General features: G+C 45.3%; 1 protein-coding gene across 2 annotated transcripts in view; it reads right to left on the minus strand.

Annotated features, from left to right (window-relative positions):
• LRP8 (LDL receptor related protein 8) overlaps positions 1 to 26,627 on the minus strand; it is a 192,246-nt gene that overhangs the window by 3,364 nt on the left and 162,255 nt on the right. Inside the window, exons 5-18 of one of the 2 annotated variants that reach the window (XM_068405863.1) lie at positions 23,777 to 24,139; positions 17,226 to 17,348; positions 16,751 to 16,873; positions 13,721 to 13,840; positions 13,466 to 13,591; positions 11,395 to 11,566; positions 8,403 to 8,630; positions 7,728 to 7,846; positions 6,101 to 6,240; positions 3,566 to 3,707; positions 2,980 to 3,132; positions 2,065 to 2,295; positions 450 to 518; positions 40 to 212 (exon numbers count right to left, since the gene is read on the minus strand). In XM_068405863.1, coding sequence (XP_068261964.1) covers positions 40 to 212; positions 450 to 518; positions 2,065 to 2,295; positions 2,980 to 3,132; positions 3,566 to 3,707; positions 6,101 to 6,240; positions 7,728 to 7,846; positions 8,403 to 8,630; positions 11,395 to 11,566; positions 13,466 to 13,591; positions 13,721 to 13,840; positions 16,751 to 16,873; positions 17,226 to 17,348; positions 23,777 to 24,139 — 2,282 coding nt within the window. The remainder of the gene's footprint in view (positions 1 to 39; positions 213 to 449; positions 519 to 2,064; positions 2,296 to 2,979; positions 3,133 to 3,565; positions 3,708 to 6,100; positions 6,241 to 7,727; positions 7,847 to 8,402; positions 8,631 to 11,394; positions 11,567 to 13,465; positions 13,592 to 13,720; positions 13,841 to 16,750; positions 16,874 to 17,225; positions 17,349 to 23,776; positions 24,140 to 26,627) is intronic. The other variant, XM_068405864.1, reaches the window with a different exon arrangement.

A 26,627-nucleotide genomic window follows, 5' to 3' on the forward strand; every position in this document is an offset into this window, starting at 1 on the left:
AGTTAATCTTCTCTGTCAGCAGTTTCCTCAGATACTTACTGCTGGGTAGACATGTCCAATTTGGGCAGTCCGCCCAATGTGGATTTCATCTTCATCTTCCTCTTCTGTTGTCTTCCTGTACACCGGATTATCAAAATTCATGCTTTTAGTATTCTTCCGTTTCCAGTTTCTCCAGATGAGGTATCCCCCCATGCACAGCAAGCCAATGACCACTGAGGAAAGGGGAAAGAAAGGGCCGTTAGCCAGTTCTGTGGGGAGGGCACGGATCTGCTGGGATGTTCCCATGTAGATACCCATCCTTGTACAATGTTCTCGAAGCCAGGCTACTTTCCCCATTTCAGCAGTTCCTACACTCTTTCCCACCCCCAACCCTGAAAATCAGAAGAGTGTATTTACACTCTTTGCATTTTGGTATGATCTCCTTCAAAGGTTACATCAAATCAGCTTACCGACAGGAATGACAATTCCAATAACAGCTGCTGTCACAGTTGAATCAAATCCTTGGTCGTTATTTGCATCTGTAATTACAGAAGTAGTTCCGATCATTTAACTAATTTGCTGGTTTTAAAGCCATGTCTAGAGAATGTTTTATGTTAGTAACCACATTGTTCTGCCCATCAGAAAGCTTTTGTAATCAAAGAGTTTACAAAAAGTTTTGTAATTAATAAAAATATTATGGAGAAGATAAAAAGCATGTACACACAAATCTGGGCTGAGCTGAGCTGTTTCTTAGGAATTATAAACAGCCTGGCCAGGAAGTGCTACTGCCCTCGCAGGACTGCAAACCACACACCAGGAGAGCATGGCCAGGTAAGGGAAGCGCTCAGTACAGTGTTACCGGACAGAGAGGCTCTGGCCAGAAATGAGTAAGTGACTGTACTTGTGCCTCCAATCTGCAAGCACAAAAAAGGTGTCCAGTTTTACAAAACCTGACATTTAATGGCAGTTCCATGCATGGATCAGGGGATGGTGAATAGTGCTCTTAAAAATCCACAGTAGAACACTTTCTAGTACTGACACAATTAATGATTTACTGAGCTGTCAGAAAAAGAATGTAGTTCAAAGCCATCGGCACAGCTTTTCTTTTTAATTAATATTTTTATTTATTTACAGCTAAGGAGTTAGTCAACACATATATCACTCATTGCTGCAGTCTGCCACAGCATGCAAGAGTGACCCCAAAACTCAATACTGTACTTACAAGAGAAAAAAACAATTATGGGGAAAAATAATTATTAAAAAAAAATCAATATACCTTTCAAGTTCTATACTTAAAACTGTTTGCTCTGAGCTCTTGTAGTAGGGGATCGGCACAGAAAATGTGTTTTTGCTAGAGTATCAGAAATCGAGAGAGGGGGAACTAACTGTAGTTTGTCTTTTTATACACCGATTCATGGAATTTAAAGGCAATTTATCCATTTAAATATTTCCCTGTGGCAGGTTGTTGTGTTACACAGTTGTTTACTTAATAATAAGCCTGACTATTTCAAATGTGGACAATTAAAGCACCTCCCTTCCATGGCTTAATGAAAAAGTTAATTATTGCATTTGAAAGACATTTGCACAAAAAGAACTTACAAGAATGAATTTGAGAAACGGGATTCTGCTTTCCCATGTGCAGCACAGGGCGTGCTGCATCGCTGTTCCTACCAACAGCCACCCTAGGCACACACGGATGGTTTCCTTCTGCTTTCCTGGTGCAATGGAAACTGCCTGTTCTGCTCAGTGAAACGTTTAGGGAGAAAAAGGATTTTACTGTTTTTAAAACAATCTAGATCTGTTTGAGGTTGTGAGTGACAGTCCTGAAGAGTAAGGTCTTCTCTCTGGACTAGAATTTTATTTTATTTTATTTTTTGGAAAAGCAGTTCAGTGTTTCTGCTTTGCCGTGGCAGCACTATCTAGAGGGATCACCTGTTAGCACTCAGATTTCTCCCGCTATGCAACAGGATGTGCCTGCATCTGACCTGTTTGTAACTCAGAGGTTAAGTCAGGTCTCCCCGCAGTGCATGAGTTTTTGTGATGTGGTATATATAGAAAAAGAAAAGAGGAATTTCATTCTCTTACAGTGCTGTGATAAATTGCTGTTTCCAGTGGTCATCTCGGAATCTATCAGGATGGATGTGGTGGAAGGTAACTGAAAACTTGGGGTGGTAATTGTAGCTTCTGATACAGCTTTGGGGATGACTTCAGTGGTGGTATTGGCACTGCCAGTTACAGTTGCAGTGGTCGTGGTGCCAGCAGTATGGGGTGCTGTGGTTGCAGAAACCAGTACAGTAGTTGAAGTAGTTGGAAGATCTGACAAGCAAGAGCAAACATGAAATTTGGTAAAAGTAGGTACACAAAGCAAATCACAAATGGTGATATAAATCTGGGGAGGATTGTTACGGTTACTGATTAGAAACAGAAACCAGATTCCAATTCTATTTACCAGGTAGTCAGACTATCGCTAGCTCTCTGCCTGAAGCTACAGAAATGATTTCCTGAAGTCAAGCTTTATTTATTAATAGTAATAAAGCACTTTGGATGGAAGGTAGTTAAGAAGTTCAAAAACTTGTGTTTTTTTTTTTCAGTACCTCAGAAGATACTGAATTTGTACCAGGAACTATTTGCATGTTAGGGAAAACTACACTGAAACCACCCATCTCTTTAGGATATTATCAGCAGTGACTGTGGCCTCTCCAGATCCAGAATCTATAGGGCAATAACGTGGCAAATGTTAATGATTTATTGACTGTTCACACTTAGTGTTGGGCCTTACTCCTTTTCCCCTCTTCCTGCTGTTATCTTTTTCTGGTTATGCTTTCAAAAATAAGCAAGTTTTCAATAAAGGACACCACAGTGCTGAGTTCAGAAGGCAGCAAGTATGTGGAATACAAAAGCTAATATTTGTGTTCAACGTTCATTTCAAATTAGAGGAAATACATTCACTCTAAGTATGATTTTGTTGGAACAGCAAAAGAGCAATGTAGTTGTATTTACCTTTGTAGCATTTTTTCATGTCAGGGCCCAGCCACATATTGTCAGGACAGGCACAGGTGTACTTGGGAGAATGGGGGGAGATCTGAGGTGCAGGAAGACACAAATACTCGCAGCCTCCATTTGGCTGGGGGCTGAGCTCACAGGAATCTGGAGCTGTTCAAGGATGGAAGAAAAGACAAGTTATTTTTCTAATTGTTTGTGTCTTGTTCTTGGCAAAGAAATAGCAGGTCCTCTAAGAAGACTCACTTCCACCCCCTACCTCAAGTAATGGGGCTGCTTAATGATCTTTACAGTTTGGAGTGAAACTTTACAGACTACTATAAAAACCCAAATATGTAATGAATGGCAAGCACCACAGTGACGACAGTAACTCATTGTTACCAAAGATGCTAATTACACAGCTATTAAAAAGTTGCAGACTTTTCAATAAATGCTGCTGCTGAATTAATTATGCAGGAACTTCAAACATGAGGCATTGATTTCACATTATTACCCGTGCGTTCTCTCTCGTCAAGAACCATCAGGAAGCATTTACTAACTAAATAAACCTGATTTAGGGCCATGGTACCCCGAGGACAGGTCTTACCTTTGGGCTGCTTTAATTCATGGAATACCACGATGTCATGAGGATTATTGAGGTTTTCTGCCAAAACGGAGATGTCCAAGCCATTCAGCCTGTTTGCGCTGAAGATTGCTTCATTCTCCAGGTCAGTCCAGAACACTCTGTCCTGCAGGAAAGGCACAGGATTTCTGATCTGGCCCTGCTCAAATCCAACTCAAGTTGGATTAAACTCCAATAGTCACAAAGTCAGTGCACTGTGTTCCTACCTTGGGGCACCTTCAGTCCAATGTTGAAAAGCACAGCAATCCTACATGTTTATAAAGTGCTTAGTAATTCTGAGCAGGTGTGAGACTGAGACAAGGGAGCAGAAATTTGGTTAAGTACAGAAGACTTGCATCCATTCTGTTTCTGAACCATTTTTGTTAAAGCCAGGGTGGATCGTGACCAGAACCAAAGGGCCATACCAGAAGCTTTTGTTATCTCTGCTGATTTTTTTTCTGCTTTCCAAAGATAAGACCTGCATTAAGCAGGTATCTATGAAGAGGCCAGTGCCTACAGCACACCTGGAAGATGAGTATCTATTTCTCTTTTTTATTAATATCTTTTGCATGGCATACTATGATTGACAATATAAAATAAGTGGTCAAGGAGGTACAGAGGAATTGCAGTTATCAAACAGTGTTTGTTGCTTGGTCAGCTATGTATGCTGCTGCCTGCTAAAAACCACACGTATTTCAGTGGGGTATTTTCTGGGGGACAAGGGCAAATGATCAAAAGCAAAAGGGTTGTCTGTTATTCTAACCAGCCATTCAGATGAGGAAGGGTGTACAGAGGTTAAATAACCCAAGAGATCCTTCCAAACGCTGCTGTGGAGGATAAGACTGACCAGCAGCAATGTCTTGGGGAAACCCGTGCCCAAAGTTAGATGTCTAGATAGCACACACATTGCAGGGAGGAATAACGATTTTAAGGAAGAGGGGTTTGCTGAGTCAAAAGCCAACCTAGTCAAGAGAAAAGAAAGGCTGAACACACACCTTGACAGGGAGCCAATCACACACCTTTCTCTGCTATAGCTTACCTACAGTGAGGTGCTAAAGTTGAAGCTCTTGTTATTGAAATAATCACAGAAAGGAGCTTAGCTACAAGCGAGAAGGCTTCGCTGCCCCAGGCTAGTGATACTTGGCAATCCTCTGCCAGGGGAGGCAGAGCTGGGTTGTTTCTCTGCTTCCACCCAGGCATAGCAGGGATTTGAATTACATCTTCCATACTCCCAGAGTACTCCTGAGATGATAGGATGGGGAATGCAGTTTCAAACACGTGCTTTAGATGTTAAGCATGAGATACAAACCGCAAGGAAGCTGGTAGCCCTGGGCCCCGCCACTGGGTAGCTGTGTATAAACTAATGGCAGAAAATCAGATGCCCATTTATGTAGTAATTTCTGCAGATCTCAGCAGGTCTGAGTCCTTCCCTGGTGACATCTGAGGGTCTGAACTGTACTGTTTAATTAATTACTGCACTGCTTTTAGTAAGGCTACAGTGTGACACTGAGTGGTACAAGAGTACTGAATCTACAAGACTAATTGTGTTTTCAATGGAACATACTCAAGTAGGAGCTGGAAGCCTTTGTGAAAATAGGCTTATGTCTTTGTAGGCTCAGAGCTATAATTTTGAGGACAGGGAAGTTTCTCTGATGTATGGCAGGGTTTGTGTGTCTTAACTGGAGCAGTTCAGGCTGAAAGAGAATTATCTGACCCTTCCAGAACTAGGTGAACAAGCACCTTTTTAATGCCAAGTCCCCAGTCTCAGCACTGGTGCACTGTGGCTGCAGAGGAGCCCTGCCAGCGCCTTGCTGGCACAGATACCCCTGGCTGAAGCCTTGAGACTCCTGAGACAGGTGAAAATGTTTCTGAGGATTCTTCTGCAGATGCTGGGATGGAAAATGGAAACAAGTAGCCAATGCAGCAAAATTTAAGGGGCCATCCTCCCACCGTGGGTTCTGTTGGCATCAGAAAATGCACCACAGGTATGCAAAGATGGTGTGAAACAAAGCTGCTGAGAGCAGCAGAGTGCTCCACTGCAGGCTGAGAGGCTGCTCTGAGCCCACACAGCTCCCCTCAAAGTCCAACTTTCAAAAGAAGAGAGACATTGCAGTGTCACTCAGTGAATGTTGTCCAACCTGCTGATGACAGTAAGTGGCTTCTGCCTTCCCTTACTAATAGTTTTGGCCTTTCTGTGGACAGTTGGCCCAATTCAAATCAAGGAAAACCCACTACCCATTTTCCCATTCTGTGGGAGGTGTTACGCTGGGCACCACCAGCCCCTCATGGATGCACTGGTACTGCATTTGGTAAAAGCATGAGACAATGCACTGCTCCTGATTAAGGGCTTTAGAAAACAATTTTCCTCGCTGAACCCACACCAGGTTAATCGGTTTCTATAGCAGCAAACGCCCTCGCTGAGCTTTCTGCGCTACGCAAAAGGCAGAGCTTTTAATGAAGAAGAGCTTTGAGACCTCTTGCAGTCTCCAGTCTGTTCTGCATCCGTTTTTTGACTCTTACCTCAAACACTGCTAAGCCGAAAGGATGGCTCAGATTGTCAACGGAAGAGATCAGAACTTTTCTGTTGCTGCCATTGAAATCAATGCAGGACAGTGAATGCAATTTGGAGTCTACCCAGTAGAGACGCTGATTCAGCAAATCTGAGAAGTGAAACACAATGAAGCAAAATTACACACAGCTCCTGCAACTCTTTTTCTCTTGCCCAGCATGTTTTTCCTGCTGGCAGCATGACTAATCTCTTTATTATTGGGCCGGTTTTTTTTTTTTTACCACTAGTTCTGATTTTGAATCAGTGCCCAGATATGCTGGGATAAGACCCTATAAATAAGATTAAAAAGGAGGAACATTCTGGTGTGTGTGTGGGGGGAACGCCTGACTGACAGCTTTGTACAATGAGGTTCTTTTGTTACCAGGAGTTTGCAGCAGTTTGGGCTTCCCAGAGTGACTCCATCAGTGCCTGAGTGAGAAGCTTCATCCCTCTCGAGGCTATTCAGTCCTTGGCCTCTTGCTGGAGACCAACAACTGTGATTCAAATGAAACACCTCTCTAAAGGAGCTGCATGATTTACACATTTTCAGTGAAGAAGAATCGTGGGTCCAGAAACCTTTCTTGTGCTGGAGGCTGGGGGAATGCTGGTGGTGGGGACACTCCTGCCACAACCAGCCAGGTTTTGGGGAGGGTGCAGGTAAGAGTGGGAGGGAAGGAACCAATGTTATTTAGAATGCAAAGCACTGAATTTCTCTTCCTGGAGCAAATTCACTCATTTTGGATGAGATTCACTAAACAGAATGCAAGTGGATGAGTGCCAACACAAAACCAGTTCTGTAATTAAACAAGTCACTAATTAATTTCTTAATTGCTAAAGGATAACATTATTTGTTCACAGCAATAGCACTTCAACACTATGCAATGGTAGCAGCCTTTTCCCCTACATCCTTGTCATGGCCAGAATTTTCAAATATGAAACCAAGCAGAGAACATCACATCTGCATGGCGTTAAACACATATGGCTGTAACTCCCGATGCGGGTATCCCCTGCTGCCTCATGAGGGCAGGAGACCTCCTTTCCACTCCTGCAACTTGGTGTGGCAGCAAGAACAACCACAGCCCTCTGTGTGCCAGCAGGATGCGGGCCAAGATGGGTTCCATCTTGCCACCCCCACCTAGAGCGGCTGGGCAGGCATGTCAGCGGGGAACAGGCTCTGGGGCTGTGTCTCTTTCCTTGATGTACCGTGCATTAATCAGTCCAATGAAGTACCTTGACACTGCTGCTGAGACAGGTGCAGGTCCACAGACACGAGCACCAAGGGCTCTCTGATGCTTCCTGGACTTCTAAAGGGTTGTTGCAGCTCTGCATCCTCCCCCAAAATTTCCCTTTGCCTCAAGGCACACCTAAAAGCAACTCAAAGCTCCTGCACTATGAGGTTCTGACTGTGGCACGACTTACCGCCTATGCTTGCTGCTGAAATAAAATCGCTCGTGTTGGTGAGCCGTGAGTGACAAGAGTATTTCCAGGAATATGTGTGCAGGTGCCTTTGCACATTTATAGTTTTGTTTGCCTATTTAACAATAAAAATAAATTTACGTCAGCCACAGGGGATGCTGTAGCTCTAACCTGGGCACTTACCAAGTGTGATGCCATTTGGCCACTCGATGTTGTCAGTCACCAGCACTCGCCGCCCCACGCCATTCAGGCCAGCTTTCTCGATCTTAGCTTTGTCTCCCCAGTCAGACCAGTACATGAACCTGAGAGAGACAGATGCAAGAAAATAGTAAAGTGGACTCTAGTGTAAGAAAACTGCACTACTGCCCTGTTCTCTCCTTATTACAGCAAAGCTCCTCAGCCACTTCAGTTAATTCTGGTACACCTTGTGTAGTCACATACTGTCCCACAGGGTACTCTGTCACAAAACTTGCACCAGAATGCAAAATCCCACCTTAGTAACCCCAGGCAAACTATCTCCTGGTGTGTCTGCTGGTATGTGGACTTCCCTTATCCACGTAGCCCATACACATCAGACAGACTGCTTCATTTCCCAGCACAGCCTATGTGCCTGGACCAGCTCAGGCCCATCGAACACATGACCTGACCATTATTTTTGGAACTTTCTTTAACAGCAGTGGCATGGCAAAGAGTCAGTTGAACCATCTCAGCAGTCGCATTTAGGTTCAATGGATCTAGCTATGTTAAAGGGCATGTGAAGTCTTGATGAGATGAGAACCACCCCCAAGTTTGTAAGAGAGGCAGAAAGAAGACTGGAATGCAGTTGGCAAAGGCAGTGTTTGTGGTCTTTACACCTACCTCCGTGTGGGATCAACAGCAATGGCTCTTGGCTCACTGAGGTCACTGTTGAAAAGTGTCCTCCTCCTGCTTCCATCGGCAGTGGCCACTGAGATGGTCTTGTTTCCAGAATCCGTCCAGTAGATATTCTTATGAACCCAGTCTATTGCCAGTCCTTCGGGAGAGTTCAGCTGGCTGTCTATCAAAATCACCTGCTCAGCTGTGTCACTCGCTTTGTCTATGTAGGCACTGCAAAGACAGGGCTTGTCACTGGCCTGACACACAGCACAGACAGCTGACTGCCAGGTAGCACCACTGCAACCCCATGGAAAGAAAGTGCCCATGTGGCAGCATGATTGACATGGAAACCCTTGTGGCTGCATGCTGCAACCTTCCGCTTTCTCCTACAACTTGCTCTTATTTCCCTGTATCTGGATGGCAGACACTTCCAGAATAGGGAACTATCATTTTTCTACCTGCCTCCTGCTATAACTGCACTATTCAGCAAAACATTGGACTTCAGGCATGTTAACTTCAATAGCATCAATTCATAGGATTTATAGACATTAGAAATACAATCTCCAGTGCTCTGCTGAACAAAGTTGAACTTAGCATGCAAATAAACGTGCTTAAATGTATTGTAGAATTAGGACCCTGTCTAACTAATTATGATTCATCAGAGGAATTCATGGAGCTGTACATCTGGCAAGTGATATTGTTAGACACAAAGAAAATGTTTGCTAAATATCAGTAGCAGCCTCAAAATATTTCCAAACGCTAATGAAACACAGCAAACTCCACATGGATGTTTCATAAATAACTCAGTGTTGCTCCTACAAGCACACAGGCCCATTCTGCTCTGCTGCACCTGCGCCAATATCAATTGCACTGAGTGTATGGAAATGGAGTTACTCTGAGTTTGCATCAGTGTTTCTAAGAGCTTAGTCTGGCTCTTAGAATAACTTGGTACATCTTAAAGAAGTTATAACACTGCAGAAAGTTTCTGCCCCCTCCGAACATTTGACACTGCAAGCTGGTTTACATCTGTTCAGTGGCCATCCTGCCTTTCGTCATGGAATGAGAAGGTAAGTCATACGGGAGCCGAGCTCTCAAGTATCAGAGTAGAGACTTGGGAACAAATGTCTAAAACCAGGAATCCTTGATGCTCTTTCATGGTCTGTGGCCCAGGCTGGAATGGCTGTGCAAAGTCAGCCTGCATTAACAGCACCCTGCTGCATCTTCACTACCAGGAATGGTTTTGGTTTCTCTGTGACCCAACACCAAAAGAACAGTATCACTGGGGCTCTGCAGGGCATCTGACAACGTTCCCAGATTCTGTTATTTTAGCCTGACGAGCGCCACATGTTCTAACTACACAGCTCCAGGTCAGTTAATTCCTCCCCAGTGAAACAGTCATGTTCAATACTTCCCGTCCACCACTGCAGTGAGCGGCTGCGCTATACCCTCAGTGGGACTTGCTGCACTGGTGGGGAAGCAGAGAGAGGCTCCTGTGGCTTTCAGAATGGGAGGGCTGAAACACAGGTGACATTTCAATTCTCCCAGTAACTAAATAGTGTAAAAGATCTTCTCACACCCCGAAGGGGACATCACCTCAATAACAGAGGATCTGGAAAGGCAAGTGAGGTGAGCATTAAGAAACATGGGATCTCTTGCCAGCAATTACCTCCTGCACCATAGTTTTCACCTTGCAATAGCCTTTCTACTACAGACTGCTTTTCCCCAGAGGACTCCTGCAGGTGGAGTCCTGTTCTCTGCTGGAAGTACACGGTAGCCTTTTGTTTAGAAGTGTCTGATATTAGTGACAGTAGCAGTAACTTAAACAGGAACATTAATTTTTAAGAAGTTATAATTGTACAGCTTGCTCTGCAGAAAAGGTGGGACTTACAACAAAGCTAATGCAAGCAGGAGTAAGAAAGATAAAAATTCTACTGTTTGGAAAAAGAAAAAGGCTTGGTATAGCCATGTTCAGGGTGTGAACACTGTTCAGTGGCCCCCAGCGCCCCAGGGCATTCACTGTCAGAGAGCTGCAGAAGGAGCAGTGTGTCTTGAGTAATTCTCTGCGTATGAATACGAAGCCCTTACCCACCCCTGCCTATGCCTACAGAATCAGACACAGTGAAACCAGCCAGCTCGCTCCTGAACCATCTCCCCATTTTCAGAGCCCCACAGGCCCACACAGGGTACCTGCCTAACTACTTGAGTGCTTAATACTCAGCTCAGCCTGGGCAAATTTCCCTGCCAACGGCATGGGAGCTACCACAGCCTGCAGAAACCCTGGCTTGACTCCCACACACCAAAACCAATCAACCTTTGCCTGATCATTAGCTAAAATCCAGAACAAATCACTGTAGAAGCTGCAATAGGGTGCAATAGCTATGCAAATCAGAATATACATGGGGGATTTTCATCACATAAATTAAATGCATTTTTGATTAGGCACACTCACAAGCCCCGGTACCTAATACTGTGATGGATGCCATAAAAACAGCTGAAGGAGGAGGGAGAATGAGAGTTACAGAATGTGTACTGTGGTCAAGGGCTGTGAATTTAAATCCAGTCTACTAGAGACTACAGTGGGCAGCTAGTAGCTGTGTTGCTGCCTCTTTGCTCCCCCATTTGCCTCCTTTGTGCTTTCAGATGCCAAGTCCTTCGTGGTTTCACGTACAGCAAGCACACAGCAGTCTCACGCAGCATCGCTTAGCAATATTATGATTCAGTAAACAAGAGTCTACGTGTAGTTGCACAAATGCAACAGATCTATTATTGATGGAAAGCCTTCCTGTTATCAAACCAGACAAGCGCACAAGCCCCTGATTTCTTTATCAGTTCCTAAAAAAGCTAACAAAGTCTGGGCCACAAGTAATCCAGCAAGGGAAGAAAAGCCCTCAGGTTCACTGTACCCTGCATTGTTCTCTGCAGATTGTCCTTAAGGGGTACAGATTGAACCATAGCTTTGGAAAGGTACCCACACACACCCCCTCTTGCCCCTTACCTGTAGATTTTTCGGTAGAACAAATCACACCAATATATTCTGTTTGTTGACACCTCTACGTCCAGCGCCACGACGTTCTTCAGCATGGGAATGATGCGAGAGTAGTCCCTTTTCACCAGGTCTATCTTTCGGACCTCATGGCGATTGGTGAAGATCAGGTACGGACTCTTGCCTACCACAGAAAATAAGCGCATTTGTCATTTTAGCAGCTGACCCAAGGGCTGGACTCAGCTTTCATTTCTCAGACAACAACAGAACTATCAGTCACTGACAGTTCTGCTTTGTAAGGAAGCTTTACACCATGCCAGAAGCAAGCGTAAAGGGCTTCCAGAGGCAGAGCTATCACACATGGACATGGAGGACCGCAGCATCTCTGTGGTCACTAGATGCACGCTGGCTCTTGGTCTGCCCATTCTGCTAAGCCACAACCAAAACTCTGGGGAATGTCCTCACCTTCAGTTACACATTTTAGATACAAAATACATGGGGCAGATTTTGGTGACTCATGGCCAGGACAAGGAAGAGACAGCTCTCTGGGCTGGCTGGAGGGAGGCAGCCAGACCTGAGGCATGACAGAGCCACACTGAATCCAGCAAAGCCAGGACTGGTTGCCAGGGTTGAATTTTAGACTGTCATGTACATGCAGAACTCACACAGTCCACCTGAGCACTTGGGCTCAGGCAGTTCACATCTCTTTTTTTGTGAGTACAGAGCCTGCAGTCTGCCTGCTGGTGATACTGCTACTGCAGTCATGATCTCAGGCCAGCCCAGGCCAGAGCCTCTCAAGAAGCATAAAGTTGACCTGGATTTTCCAAAAGACAGGAGAGCAGGACACACAGAAACCCAATAGTTACTTTGTTTAGAAGACCATAGCCAGCACCTTAGCCTCCACGGTTATTCACAATGGGCCCCATGGAGGCCAGTTTCCTACTGTAAGAGGCAGACACCGATGTCTCTAGGCTCAGACCAAGAGATGCACATCCTTGCCCTCTGCAAGTAGCAGAGCATATGATTCTCTGTGTTCTTAAATGTCACTAAAATAAGCTGAGTCAAACAGCTAAAGCTCTAGTTCACTCTTTGTGCACCTCCCTGTTTGAGGTACGGACAGGATGGGAGGACTCATCATGAGCTTTAGTGGGTTAGACTGGTTTGTCTCCAACAGTGGCCAGTAGAAGATCCTAGCGAAGAGCGTCTTTCCACTGGGAAGGACAAAAGGGGATTGAGGAACATGATACTGAAAGGTAAGAGCTGGGACAAGGTTGCAGCTCTGGAAAACGTTGTGCTGCAGGGCTCCCAGCACAGACTCTCGGGCACAACAGCATTTTCTGAACAACAAGCAGATCAGCGTCCCAGGATTTGCGTCAGTCCTAACTCACTGCAGATGTGAGACTAACAAGACTTTATGAGGACAGCAGGACACTGTGCATACCATACAGAACCTGAGAAGAAAGAGGCCACATGTATGTGCAGGATAACACTAGAGAAGCCGTGTTGTATTACAGGTAACTCACCCTTCCCAAGAGACCCACTATTTCCATTAAAGAAACCCCCAGCATGGCTAATGCTCAGTCTTGCACAATTCAACTTTCTATCCCTCTGACATCAACATTCATTTTTTGCAATAAGGTCGAGCAAACTGCTGGTGTTCATGTCGGTATTTGTGTAAGAAGCTGGGAAGGTGGAGAGGTGGCTAACCTGCCGTGCTTTAATTTGGATGTTTTCTTCCTTTTAGTACTACTACAACTAAATGTTTTTGCTGCACTGTTTTTAATAACACCTGTCAAGAGAATTTCTTTTCTAGTTTCAACTTCAAACAGCCAACTAGTGACTGTAATCTAGCTCTGTACACTGTTAAAATATTCTGATCTGCATGATCAGTAGTTCTTGCCTGGAGACACATCTGCTATCACTGCAGCAGTTCTGTGCTGCTCAAAATTAAATGTCTTTGCTTACTTGCTTTGCTAGTTTCCTTTTGTTTCTGTTCCCCTAGCCTCAGCCCTGCAAGCATGTTTTCTTATCAGAGTTGTGATGTTGAGCAAGCAGAGTTTAAGTGCCTGTGGCATTGTCTTACCTACAGCTTTGCAGTTCTTGGACAGGGTGTCCATCTCATATCCCTCGTAGCACTCGCATTTGTAGTCCCCCTTGTAATTAATGCAGATCTGGCTACAGGCGTCTGGATTCTCACATTCATCTATGTCTGAAAGGAGTGTTTGAAACCCATCAATAACTTGAAATCAAACCATCTGTGATGGAGCAATGCTGAAGTGAATATAATCACGTCTCTGTATGGTGAAACACAAGGGACTGCTGTTTGCATGTAAATTACCTCCACACGTTTTTTTATCCAGAAGCTTGTATCCGGGCGGGCATTCACATTCATAACCAATCTTCAAGTCTTTGCATATGTGTGAGCAACCACCATTGTTCCTAGAGCATTCATTAATACCTGGAAAGGATATACAGATTATCTATGACAAAGGAGGGCTTTTAGCTGTAAGACTGAATAAAATTAAGAGAGGTCCTCAGAAATTTTCTGGTAGCCAGAAGCTGGACCCATAGAACATGGGTGACTTCACAGATAGGAAGCCACCACCACGTCACTTTCTTGCTCTTTATTATTCCAAACCAACATCGTAGGATCATTTGGACTCAAAGCTAGTGGCTAAATGAACAGGGAGCCCTGGGGACACAGCGTATGTGAATCTCTGCATCTCATCCCATCAGAGAGCTGCTGCCTTGAGCGTGTTCTGCCACATGTGAGAAACTTCCAAGGGACCTAAGGGCTCTCTCCAGGAGACGACTCCTTCCCCATGTGCTGGTTCATGTTGACTTTTCTGAACAGTCTCTCTGAGCTTTAATAATTCATGCTGGGGGAGGCTCATCTCCCAGGGGCCAGCTATTTTGAAATACTGTACTATCTTCCCATCTAGCTCCAAGGAATGATCTATGTGAAAATTCCAGAAAAGACCAAAGTACAGTCTGTCAGAGATACTCCATTAGCACTGAGATACAGTTCTCCCACAAACACCTCCCACAAGACAGTCTCTGCTGGCAGCCTGCATCAGCCCAAGTGTACAATTTATGAAGCAACAGCCCCATCCTCTCCTGGGTCCCTGTCTAATCCAAGGCCACCTCTCTGATCCTGCTTTCAAGTGCTCAAATGAAAAATGGCTAAATGGATCCCTGTAACTAGAACTGAATGAGAGGTTGAGGAAAGCTGATTTCCTGTCAGAAATAACATTTCTTCTTGTTGTAATTAACCTACAAAAGGTGAAGAGAAAGTCGTCTCCCTAAGACTGCTGAACAGAAGCTGTGGGATTTCAGGGATAGTGGGCTCACTAGAAGCAGCAAAACTGATTTGCTTCAATCTATAATGCAATTTAAAGGCAAATTTTTCATTTATCTTTTACTACTTGCGTCCTTGCACACTGCAGGTGAGCAGTACAGCAGAGCCATTAAACCAGTGCTCTTGGAAGAAAACAAAAACAACCACAAGCCAATTAAGTCAGTAAGACTAGCAAAATACCATGCCAGAAGGAACCCCATCTCAGCTCTGGGATGCTTTCACCTTCCTATCAAAGACACACACATATACATATCAATACATTATTAATAAAGCAAGTTCACTAGGCTCCAAGAAGGTGTCCACAGAGTCACATCATGTGTTGTCACTGTTCAATGATGTTTATTAATGGATATCACCTATTCCTACACTTGCATAGGCCCCTAGCAAATTGGGTCATAAACATGCGCAACTGCTCTCTGCAAAATACTACAAAGGCTGTTTCGACTCACAAGCAAACCCTCACTCAGATGATTCCCATGGTTTCAGAGGTGCTTTGTGGAATGGATTTAGAGACTGTAAATCAAGTGCTGGTTCACTTGCTGCACTTCTCAATAGGAGCTGAGGAGGAGCCAGGCAGAGACTTTAGCCTGTTCTCTTTCTGCTGGGCAGCTGCTGCCCATTACCCAAACTTCAGCAGTATATTCACTGCCTGCCTAAAATAAGACAAGTGATGTTCTGTCTTCTGCCGTGCTTTTTCTGGGAATCTGAGAGGGCACTGCAGTGTCTAACACACAGCTAGACAGACATACCAAGATGAGGAGCATGTCCTGCACCTTCTGCCTTCTTTGAGGATTACTTGTGCATGGGCATTACATTCACAGCAATCCACATCATTCTGCACTCTTAAAGAAACACGTTTCCTTTGGGGGCTACGCCCTGCTCGGCTTCCTAACTCAAACAACACTTCACTGCCAGCCTGGGACTGCACCAAGTCAGCCATGGCACCACCGTAAGGTTGAGCACCACACCCAGCTGTGCCGTGCCACTGCCCAGTCTCCTAAGACAAGCTGGGCTGACAGCTTTGTTGGGAGACCTCCACAGACAGACAAGTTGCAACACCCACTCAGAAAGACAGGGAGATATGGATTAGCATGTAAGAAAGCAAGGGCATACTGAAAGCACAAGGTGAGAGCATCCTCACTAGGCATGCACACACACTTCTTGTCTGATACAGAGGAGAGACTGACAGTTCTTCCTGAGTGCCAGTTATTTAAGAGGCAGGCACGGAGCTCCATGCTACTGGTGTTCCATGATGTCATGGAAAGGGATGTCTGAGACATTTCTGCACAGGGAAAGAAACTAAATGTGTTTAAGTAATGCGCCAGATTGGGGCTGGTGCCTGCAATGCCCAGTGGGAAAGGTGACAGAGGGGCTGCCCTGTGGAGAGCAGCACACCTCTCTGGCCTGGGCTTTCCATTCTGCTGACTCTGACAGCCCTGATGCAGACCCAGCTCTTGTGGTTTGTGCATTCTCGCTAGCCCAGAGCCGGCAGGATGCTGCAGAGAGCAACCTGCTGTCATTTCCAAGGGAAGCAGCAACAATGTGTAAAACCCAGAAATGGCTGAAGTAATCTCTTAGCGATTGCTGCCACTCTACGTGTTTTCACCACCAAAGCATGTTCCCAACAGTAAATTTTTATGATGTTATCATCATCTTACAATTCAAAGATAATTTAGGCAATGAGGCTAAATAAACTGGTCTGTGCTGTGGAGGATCTAGTATCTGGGGAGAGGGGGAATTCCTGGTTCCTAGTCCCGTGCTCAGTTCATACATCACTCCAAGAATAAAACCTGATCTGAGAAGGGCACAGTTCAAACTTACAGATGATCAGACTAGGCTACTAATTATATTCATATGAAGGGTGATGAGAGAATAAAGGCAAGGAAAGAGGAACAGAGTGAGAAATAGCATTAGCAGCTACATGTGGTTACACTCAAAGCTGTGAGCACCAGATGGAGGAGAGGGGAAGTAGTTACAACAGGAGCAACACGTAGAAGGCAAGTACTGTACCACATTCTTTCAGAGGCTCGTCAGACCAGTCCCTGCAGTCTCTATGTGAATCGCACACTTTGCCTCCGTCAATGCACTCTCCACTCTTACACTGAAACTTGCTGGGACTTTCACATGCTGACTCTGTCAGGTCGGGCAAGAGAGGAAAGCAACTAAGTTAGACGAGGCTCATGATAACAAAAAGCCTGACATATAGCTTCAAGAGGGTGTCATTAGCAGAAATGGGATGGGATTAAGCAAATGAACATTAAGCCTGAGTATCATGCAAGGAACTTTTCAAGTCATGCAGTCTGCCTGGTCAGCACAATCATTTCTCCCAAGCAACCCCACTGCCAGAACAGCTTAAAACCCTCTACAGGAAGCAGCCTGCTATGGCCCAGAGAAGCAGTGCAGGCCTCTTCCCTTTCCAGTGGCCACGCAACTCTCGCAGGCTTACACCACGGAACAGGAGGAGCGCAGAGCTGCCTGCACCTACCTTGGACGCAGCCTGCCTCGTCGCTGTTGTCAGGACAGTCATGCACCTTGTCACACTGCTTCGCTCCATGGATGCAGGTCCCATCGCCACACTGGAATTCATCTGGCTGGCAGGTCACCAGAGCTTTAAGACAACACATTCAAGCATTAGTGACACAGGACTTGACTCTTTTGTGTGGTACCTTTTAGCCACATACCACTGACACTGCTGGAGTTTCGCAACCTCTGTCAGCTAATGTCACAGAGCATCAGCTGCTTCCACCAAAGCAACAGAGGCAGCAGCTGCCTCAGCCACTGTCCTCCTGTGCCCCTCTGCCATCCCAGATCACCCTCTATGTCCTTGGGAAAAGAGCCCCAAAGCCCGTATGAGCAGATCTAGTCAAAACAGAATCAGTGCAGGCAGTGAAGCTTCTCTGCTGAGACACAAGAAAGCAAACAGGCAGCAAAACTATCAGCAGTGGAGCCCCTCTGGCGTCTTCAGTCTATGTGACAGGTCAGGCCGCTTTCCAACTAAGAGTGCAGAGTGGCACTGGGTAGGCAAAGGCAACTGCTCCTCAGCTCTCCTTCCTTCATAAAAACTATATTTAAGATAGATTTCAAAATGTGTTCAGGCTATAAGCATGGGCAAGAGACATGTAGTGACTCTCTCTGCCAAAGCCAATGTGGTCACATGAGGGACAAAGCTAGTGACACAGACACGATCATTTGGGTTACTAAATGCCCATGAGCTAACAGACCACTGGAAGGCAGAAGAGCTCCACTGCACTGCACACTTGGTGTGTGTTGGGGTTACAGGCCAAAAACATCTCCACAGTGTCAGGCCAGGTTTCAAGCCTGAAGCTCATTTGCCCAGGTCAGATTATTACAAACTCAAACCAGATCTGATGAACAGCAAAGTTGGGGAAAAAAATAAAACAGACAGCTCCGACCATACTAAAGGCAGTCCTGTTTCCCTCCCCAAGGTTACATGAAGAGAGAGGGCTCACTAGCTGGGACCAGACTTGCGCTGACAAAGGGTACAGGCACCCATTAGCCAGAAAAGGGCTGCAGCCTGCAGTTCACTGGCAAAACAGGCTCCTTACTCCCGGGACATGTTATGCAGCTTACTTCTGAGGGGACCATCTTACAGATGTTTTCTTAAAATCCTATTAAGGCAGCACACCCTGGAGAGCTCTTGATTCTAGCCTTTCCATCCTGCTGATTGCATCCTGGTATCACATGACAGAAAATCATTGCCTCTGAGCAGCTAGAGGAGGTCAGCACTGATGTTACTACATGGGGGGCAAGAGCTACGTGGCAGACCTTCCTTGACAATTTGACAAACTGGTTCTAATGCAAAAATTACTACTTTCAGATAACCCAGGAAGAGCCACAGACAAAGTGAGCTAGCATCGATACCATAAAGTATTAGTTGCACAAAGGCTCAGCATTATTGGTGACTGCATCCCACAGGATGCAGGATCCACATTCGTGACTGCTTCACTGGACTTAGCTCTAGTGCATCTTCAGCTGGCGAAGGGCACAAGAGACAGAAAAAGCCACAGCTGCAGGCTGGTGGGGGAAGGGAGAAATCCTGCCTTTACAAATACACAGTATTCACATGAGGAAAGTTTGGAAATAGCACTTCTCCTTGGAGAGGAAAGCCATATGCACTGTATTCATAAAAAGCTGCAAAGCGAGAAAAAAATTCCAAGCAATAAGCATAGTTATGGGACCAGCTGCGTCGCCACATTTCAGTTAATAAACCCAGGCAGAGAAATGGGAAACCTCAGTGGGACATCTGGGACAGCAGCTCCAAACTAAGCATGTGGGAACCGCTGCTCTAAATGGAGAAAAATGAAGGAGAGGAAAAAACAAAGCTGTAGTCTGGGAGAATCACAGACCACAGATCTGGAAGTGGCACTGAGGGCTTCTGCAGGGAGGCAGAGGCACTTCAGCTTAAGCCATTCCTGCCATGTGCAACCACCTGCCCGGGGAAGCCCTGACGAGGGAGAGACCACCTTCCGCCTAGGCAATCCTGACCTCTTCCAAGCTAAACCTTGGCCATTGCAAAGGTTTTCCTACTGTCTAGCCAAAAACTCCCTTGCTACAATTATTTCTTGTCTTCACCCCCAACATGAAAAACAGTTTACTTCACCTTTTCTGTAGCAACCTCGACATGTGGAGACAGGAAAGGATGGTCCTCCATTTCTGACTATAAGTATTAACCCCCCACAAACGTGTAACATGTAATTAAATCCAATGGGGTCTTGTCTTTCCTGGAGCAGGAATAAGTCTGCAGTTTATCAAGTAAATCTGCATGACAACAGCTACAGATTTGGAAGGCAGCTGTTATAAAAGCTACTAATTGTCCTCAATTGTAATCTTCAAAGCTCTTCTAAAAAGCAGTTACAGCTAGATGCTAAGAATAGAAAGGTTTCTAATCCTAAAACAAATTGAAATGAAGGAGAATTTCACAGGAACTGCAAAGACAACGTTGCACAAGCATCACAAGACAGAGAAAAATGACAGCATAGGTCTTAGCTCAGTTGCTACAGGGACTGCAAAACACAGTTGTGGGACCATACAACATCATTGCACAAAGCTTTTCCTCCAAGGAGAGGCAGAAGTTTGGAGACCAGGCTTGGTTTCCTGGATCACTTTTCACTTCAGCAGAGCTGTGGAAGATCACACCTTTGAGGAACGGCCCCTGAGGCTCTTAACAGACATTTAAAAAGAGAAGATACAGTAACAACTCTTACTGATCACTAAGGTATTAAAATGCATACAGAGCATTTCTATTTTTTGGTGCATTTTTCAGTATGAGAGAGAATGCTATGTTTATACCTGTCCTGGAGAGCGTAAGTTTGAGGGGAGAGGGCGAGGAACTTTGTTATCCTGAAGCCAGGACACAAACCCATCTCAGCACCACTGGCGGAGTTGACAGCAGGTTGCCATCAGGGCCATTCCCAAAGCAGAGCGATATCCCAAAAAGAGGGAAATGCTGTATTGTTTATTTGCACAAGATGTTCAGAAAATTGCTGTGCTATTTTGGAGGGTTTAAATCAGTGAAATCTCAGCAGTTTTACAGCCATCTCCTCTGCTCCGCAAAGCAAATATGAAACAATTTACAAAAGCCCTGTTAAATTAACAGGCACACTCAAACAGACACACTTCCCCCATTTGCAAACACTGGGCAAAGAGCTGTATTGCTCAAATTCAGCAGATATATTCCAGATTCCAAGTCTGAGCCTGTGTTTCTTCTGTCTTCTGTTTATCCCCCCCTCCCCAAAACGAACTTATCTCAAGAAAATCCCAGCATTTGCAAAATGCATCAATCCCATTTTATAGATGGGGAGACAGAGGCACAAAAGGGTGAGGTCACGTCTCAAGGGATCTGTTTTCTAGCTGTCAGTTGTAAGCTTTATTTATTCTCCCTCCTGGATGCCCTAATGTGAGTTGCAAAGGACATTTTAAAATATCATCATTCCAGATTTGGAGACTAATAAATGTAACCTAATGTTCATTTTATAAATATATATACATATTTGAATATATATGCTAGGGGAAAGAACCCCAACCACTCAATGTTCTCACACAGCTTTCCTGAAATGACTCATTCCCTCCTATTTATTTGCTGTCTTGCTGCCAAAACCTGTCCACCAATTGTCACCCTTCATTTCTGCTCTACTCGTTTATCACCCCAAAATGATTGTAACAAATGACTCGTGATGGCCTCATAACATTTTTTTTAAAGCATTAGCTTCCATCCCTCTATTTTATACAATGCAAACCCCATATGATTCCCATTTGCAAGAGAAGACACAGTGCTGTTTTAATCAAGTCAAACCCAGTGGTACTTGAGCCATCCCTGTTGCTAAGGGGATGGAGCAGTGTCATACACCTCTAACTCCCCGCATGCCATGCAATACTGATCTCAAAAAGAGAATTTCTGGAGAGAAAAAAAAAAAAAAAAGGTCAATTCCTAAACTCTTCAGTCCAACAGATGAACAGTGATGCTGAGTTTCCAGAGCTCTCCAGTGTCACTTTCTTACTGCAGGCATGTGCACCCAAGCAACAGCTGCATTTAGGATGGGGAAACACCATTGGTTTTGACTCTCACCCAGTTGACCCATCAGCTACATGAGCACTCAGTGCCACAAGTCCTCTCCTGGCTACTACCTCAGAGATCCCCCTCCCCACGGTGTAAAGAGCACCAGGCACTCCATACAGAGGAGCACTGCAGTAGCCAAAACATGGGGCTTTGAATACCACTGTTTCCTGGCCACAGGACTGAAAGCAGCAGAAGCAGCTCACGTGCTTGTTTCTCCTGGGTAGATAAGCTGCACATTGTGCTGTACTGAGACTTACTGGAAAAAAACCTCAGGTGCTAAATCTCCGCAAGTCAGAGATAAAACTTTCTCAAGTCACTTCTGCCACATTTCCTCCTTCCTCCACTGGTTGTCAGCACTGTGCTGTGCCACAGCAGTGTCCAGCTGCGTCCTCTGCTCCAGGGAGGCTGCCCTTGGCTATCTGGAGGTGCCACTTGGTGAAGCTGCTCTGTAGCTGAGGGATGCTGTCAGAGCCGTGCTCCTTTTGAGCCTCACGTCTCGGCAGTTTGAGCTCAGCTGGATAACGCTGGTGTCTGTCGGATCACGGAAAGAAGGTGGGGAACAGAGTGTTCCCTCTGCCTCAGCAAGGTACATGGGCACAGTCCCACTCCTCTCACCCAGCAAAGTGTTGAAGTAAACAGGGCCTGTAAAAGACTTAAAAAAAATTCCTTTCAAGTTGAACAACAGGGATCGAAATTTTGGAGACATTTCATCAGAAAGCGCCATGTGTAAGCTGCTCCTCTCTTTCACCAATTGGAAATAGAAGGGAGCTCACTTTTTCCTCTCCTGAGTTGTCTAAACTCAGCCATCCTGCCAGGTTGCCGTCACTGCAGGGAATGCAACCTGTGGGACAGAGATCAGTTCTGCTGGGAGTCCCCTGTGCCAGACACCAGTTCTTCACCTGCGTTTGTAATGTAAGGCCTAGCCACCGCCTCCTGATTCGGAGGGGATACAAGTATAGGATTGTCTGCAGGAGGTCTCAGAGTGAAAACAGGCAAACAACACAGTCTGTCCCAGCCAGCAGCGCACATCTCCACCATACATGCTCCTGCCTGGCTTTCTTACAGTCACTTGATACTGAAATGGATGCCAGGAACCAACTTTGTCTCCTAACTCCACTGTCCCTGTGATGCTTCAGACCCTGAAAGTACTGCCTGGGTACCTGCTGCCCACAAGCTCTATCAGCTCCTGTATCACCTTCTTGGAGATGAAGGAAAAGACATCCTACCTAATCCATCCCTACTTGGAAGGGGGTTGACAGTGATGATAACCTTGTACCCAGCAGTCAAAGCTGCTCTCTTCCTAACAAAACATATTTGGCTTCTCCTACTCTGCTTTCACCTCTTTTAAAAAAGTCCTTGGCTCTTTTAAAGGCATAGCAGCTCCAGGGTTACCTGTGGCTTATCTCCCTGCTCTGCTGCAGTGTGAACAGTGGTGTCCAGGACTTACTACATCCTCCTCCTCTTGCTAAAGAAGCTACTGAATTTACATCTGCCTCTCTCTGCCTGGGAGAGAGTCTGATGCTCCTTGAAGGGCTCTCCCACACAGCTGCTCTGAGCTCACCTGCCTGGACTCAGTATTGTCACAGGTATGAAAAGATGGTGCTGGCAAAAGTGGTAAATTTTCTTAGGTACCTTTGCAAAAATGTCTGGTTTCTGCAGCTGGTTGCTGCCTTCCTCCCCAGAGGTTGCCCAATGTCAGAGCTGCTAAATATACACAGCTATGTAAATATTTTATTTCAATCTTGTGATTATGAATATTTTAGCAAAACATTTTGCTCTTATTTTCTTGTCTCTCCCTCTCCCCCTCCTCGGGTAAGTGACCAGCTTGAACAGTTTAGTGGCTAAAAATGGATGAAACGTTCAAAATACCACGCACACCAACAGTACCATGTTAAATGCATAAAGCCAGCTGAAAAGAAATCCATTATTTATTAGGTCTGTGCCATTATCAAGCCAAGCTCAAAGCGCATTTCAAACTGGATTCTTCAGAGGCGCTGCTCTTGACTGCCTTGTTCTGTGTACTCTAACTTCAGAGGCAGAAAATTAATTATTTTTTTTTCTGTTGATCATATATTCCCTTTAGCATTGTGGCTTCTAACCTCCAGGCTGTGACCTGAAACCCACCATGCAGCCTGAGGGTTTTGAACATTTTTCCCATTTTCCATTCCTTGTCTTTCTAGTGAAACAGATCTCTTCTGAGGCACTGTACCATCCAACAGCTCTTGCACCTCCTCCCTGACTCCTCAAGGAAAAAGCATAAAAGGAGTCTGGAATATACCTGACCCTGCTGGGCTGGGCACCCAGCCATGCCATTTGGGACACAAACGCTCCTTGTCAGGAATACAGTTGCTGCACAGACATCAAAGACTTGCCTTAAAACACAGCCCACAGCAACCTTCTGGCCTCTCTCCCCCACAAAGGAGAGCCCTCAGCCCTGCCGTACCCCTGCAGACACTCACGGCAATCCTGCTCATCAGACTTGTCCTTGCAGTCTTCGTCCCCGTCGCACTTCCAGTTCAGGTGGATGCATTCACCATTGCTGCACTGGAACTCATGAGCCGCACAGGTGTTGAGGGCCTTGGCATCGTAGCCACACTTCTCTACAGACTCATCGGACTGATCCTCACAGTCCGGATGGTTATCGCAGACCCACAGCTCTGGGATGCACACGCTGTTGTTGCACTGGAACTCATTGGGGTTGCAGGTCAGCGGGGAGCATTTTCTTTCATCACTGCCATCCCCACAGTCATTGTCACCGTCACACACGAAGATGATGGAGATGCACGACTTGTTACTGCACTGGAACTCATTGGGAGAACAGGCTTGGGAATAAAAACAAACAGGTGAGCTGTGAGGTCTCCAACCTACCCCTCGCCACCGTGCCAGCTTTAGCATATTGGGAATGTCTGAGACAGGGGGAGGGAGAGGGCACAAAAGCATTACCTAGGCTGTCCTAACCCAAAACATTTTTCCCAATGGTAAACTACATGGGCAAGGAGCAGGTAAAGACGCAGTGGTCGTCTCCCCAGCTGTACCACAGGATGCATCCTCCACGGGCCACGGGCAGCCCTGAAGAAGGGGCAGCAGGGCTGCGAGAACTGCAAATAGGAAAAGTGGGGGGACAGCTGCAGCGCTGCCCTGGTGTTGAGGCAAGAGTAGCCAGGCATGGCCTGGGGTATGGGGCGTCAGCACAGAAAGAGCAGAGAGACTGCAGGGCAGGCTGGAGGTGTGCTGGCACGCGCTGGTGGACTCGCACAGGGCTTCGCTTTGCTCCGCGCTGACATTACCAGCTTCCTGACTTTCACAAACACAGAATCAGGCTTCAGGATTTCACAGTGTGCCTGGTTTTGGACATATTAAGTAGGATGTGTAGGGTAAATATTTAGTGAGTCGAGCATCAATTTAGCTGCAATCTGCCAGTAAGGCCCTTTACAACACACTGAATGCCTTCCCTGGAAATCACAACTCAGCATTAACATATAAATGAGGCATTTGTCAGATAGGAAGCTGAGTGGAGTACTCTCCTCCGTGAGCCTAATGGACAGCTGAACCAGAGAAGCCCGCTCAAATTAAATTTTCAGGTAGTCCAACAATGTGCAGTTCACAGTCACTTTGTTTCATCAAGGTATGGGGGAACCACAATTCTGGAAGAATTATAAGTAACTACCTCCATAAATATTTCAGGTAGTTACTTAAAAAAGAATTCTGCTTCTGCGGTTTCAGTCATCTACAGGAAAGTTATGGCTTTGATAAATTACAAGTACAATAAATAAATACAAATAAATTACAATAAACCTTTTTTTTTCTACATTGCAGTTGGGAGTCTTTTTGTCTTCAGAAGCAGAACTATTTACTGTTGTATCCGCAGAGCCCCTATGACAAACCACACAGTTCAGATGGCACCAATCGCTGCAATGGCAAGTGCATCTGGAAAGCGGCAGAATCTCTGTAAAGGAGTTGTCATATCCCAGCTCTCAGCCAACGACAGGAACTCAGTGTTATTCTACTGAAATATTACATGTGTTTTATACATGGGAACGAAACTCTCTTTATCTAGCAATTAAGAACATGTTCACTTGTACAGAGATACTTATTTACATTCTAGCTTGCAAACTTGCTGGGCTCTGCCTGTTAACCTAAGCAGCCTGTAGTTTACCATCAGAGCATGACAATATATATACTTCTCCCATCCTGCCCTGTGCCCTGTCCCATTTAGTCCCAGGTTTTCCAGATGTTACTGTGTCTACCAGAGTAGCAATCTGCCTAATTAGAAGAAAAAGAGGTTTGCCTTCCTTGGTGCAATACTGCTGTGTACTGGCTACGACCCAAGCTCCCTCCAATAGGGATAAATGTTAAAGAGAATCTCAGCTGCACACTGCTGTGTGCCCAACTTGACATCAACCATTAAATGCAACAGAGTGGGGTCATCAAAGGAGCACCTAGTGTTAGACACGGAAGTATCATCTGGTCCATGCAGGTTGGTGAGCTCCTTCTGTACTCAGTAGAGTATTTTAGATATAGAGAGATGCCCTCAACAGGCAACTCCTCCCACCTACCTTGGGATAAGAACTGTTCCTTGGAGGTGTTAATATTTCTCCTTTCCAAACAGAGGGAACTGAGACCAGACAATTAATATTAGGAGATGAATCCCTCTCATAAGGACATGAAATATGAGCACAGTCTGGGGGAGAAGCATCTAAAAAAAGCCTCTTTTGCATGGCAGTATCGAGACCATTGAAATGCTCCAGTTTTCACCCAAATTCTGCTCTTTTTCTTCATTGAACATACTTTTCTATCCTTATCCCATAACTAGAAATAATCTATTAACCCTACTGATCAGTACACAACTGCGTAACCTAACACTCTCTTCAGATGATGCATAATATGGAACTGCCAAGTGGAAATTTAAGGTAACAATTATAATCTTACCAATCTATTTAAAAAAGCAAGTGAGAAACAGGAATATTTCTAGGGCTACGTACAGTTTCTGTAACAGATCAAGGCTGAGAAGAAGAAATTGCTTTTCTGGCATTATTTTGATGAATCTCAGAAACAGATCAGTGAGCAAAATTTTGCATAGTCCTTCGATTCCTAATTTTTGGGCAAGGCTGTAATGATTTGCACACTCCAAATGTGCATTAATTTCCTTGCCCCCAACTGTAATGAGCCAATTTTTTTTCCCTTGTTGTTTCCCTGGTCCCACCTCTACCCCTCCTGTCTGTATGCATTTCCCTTCAGAAATCTTCTGCTTTGGCAAATTGGCGACTGATAAACATATGCATGGCATACAGACAATGGAAGTTTGCACAA

The sequence above is a fragment of the Nyctibius grandis genome, chromosome 8 (assembly GCF_013368605.1).
Source record: "Nyctibius grandis isolate bNycGra1 chromosome 8, bNycGra1.pri, whole genome shotgun sequence".
Lineage (NCBI taxonomy): Eukaryota > Metazoa > Chordata > Aves > Nyctibiiformes > Nyctibiidae > Nyctibius > Nyctibius grandis.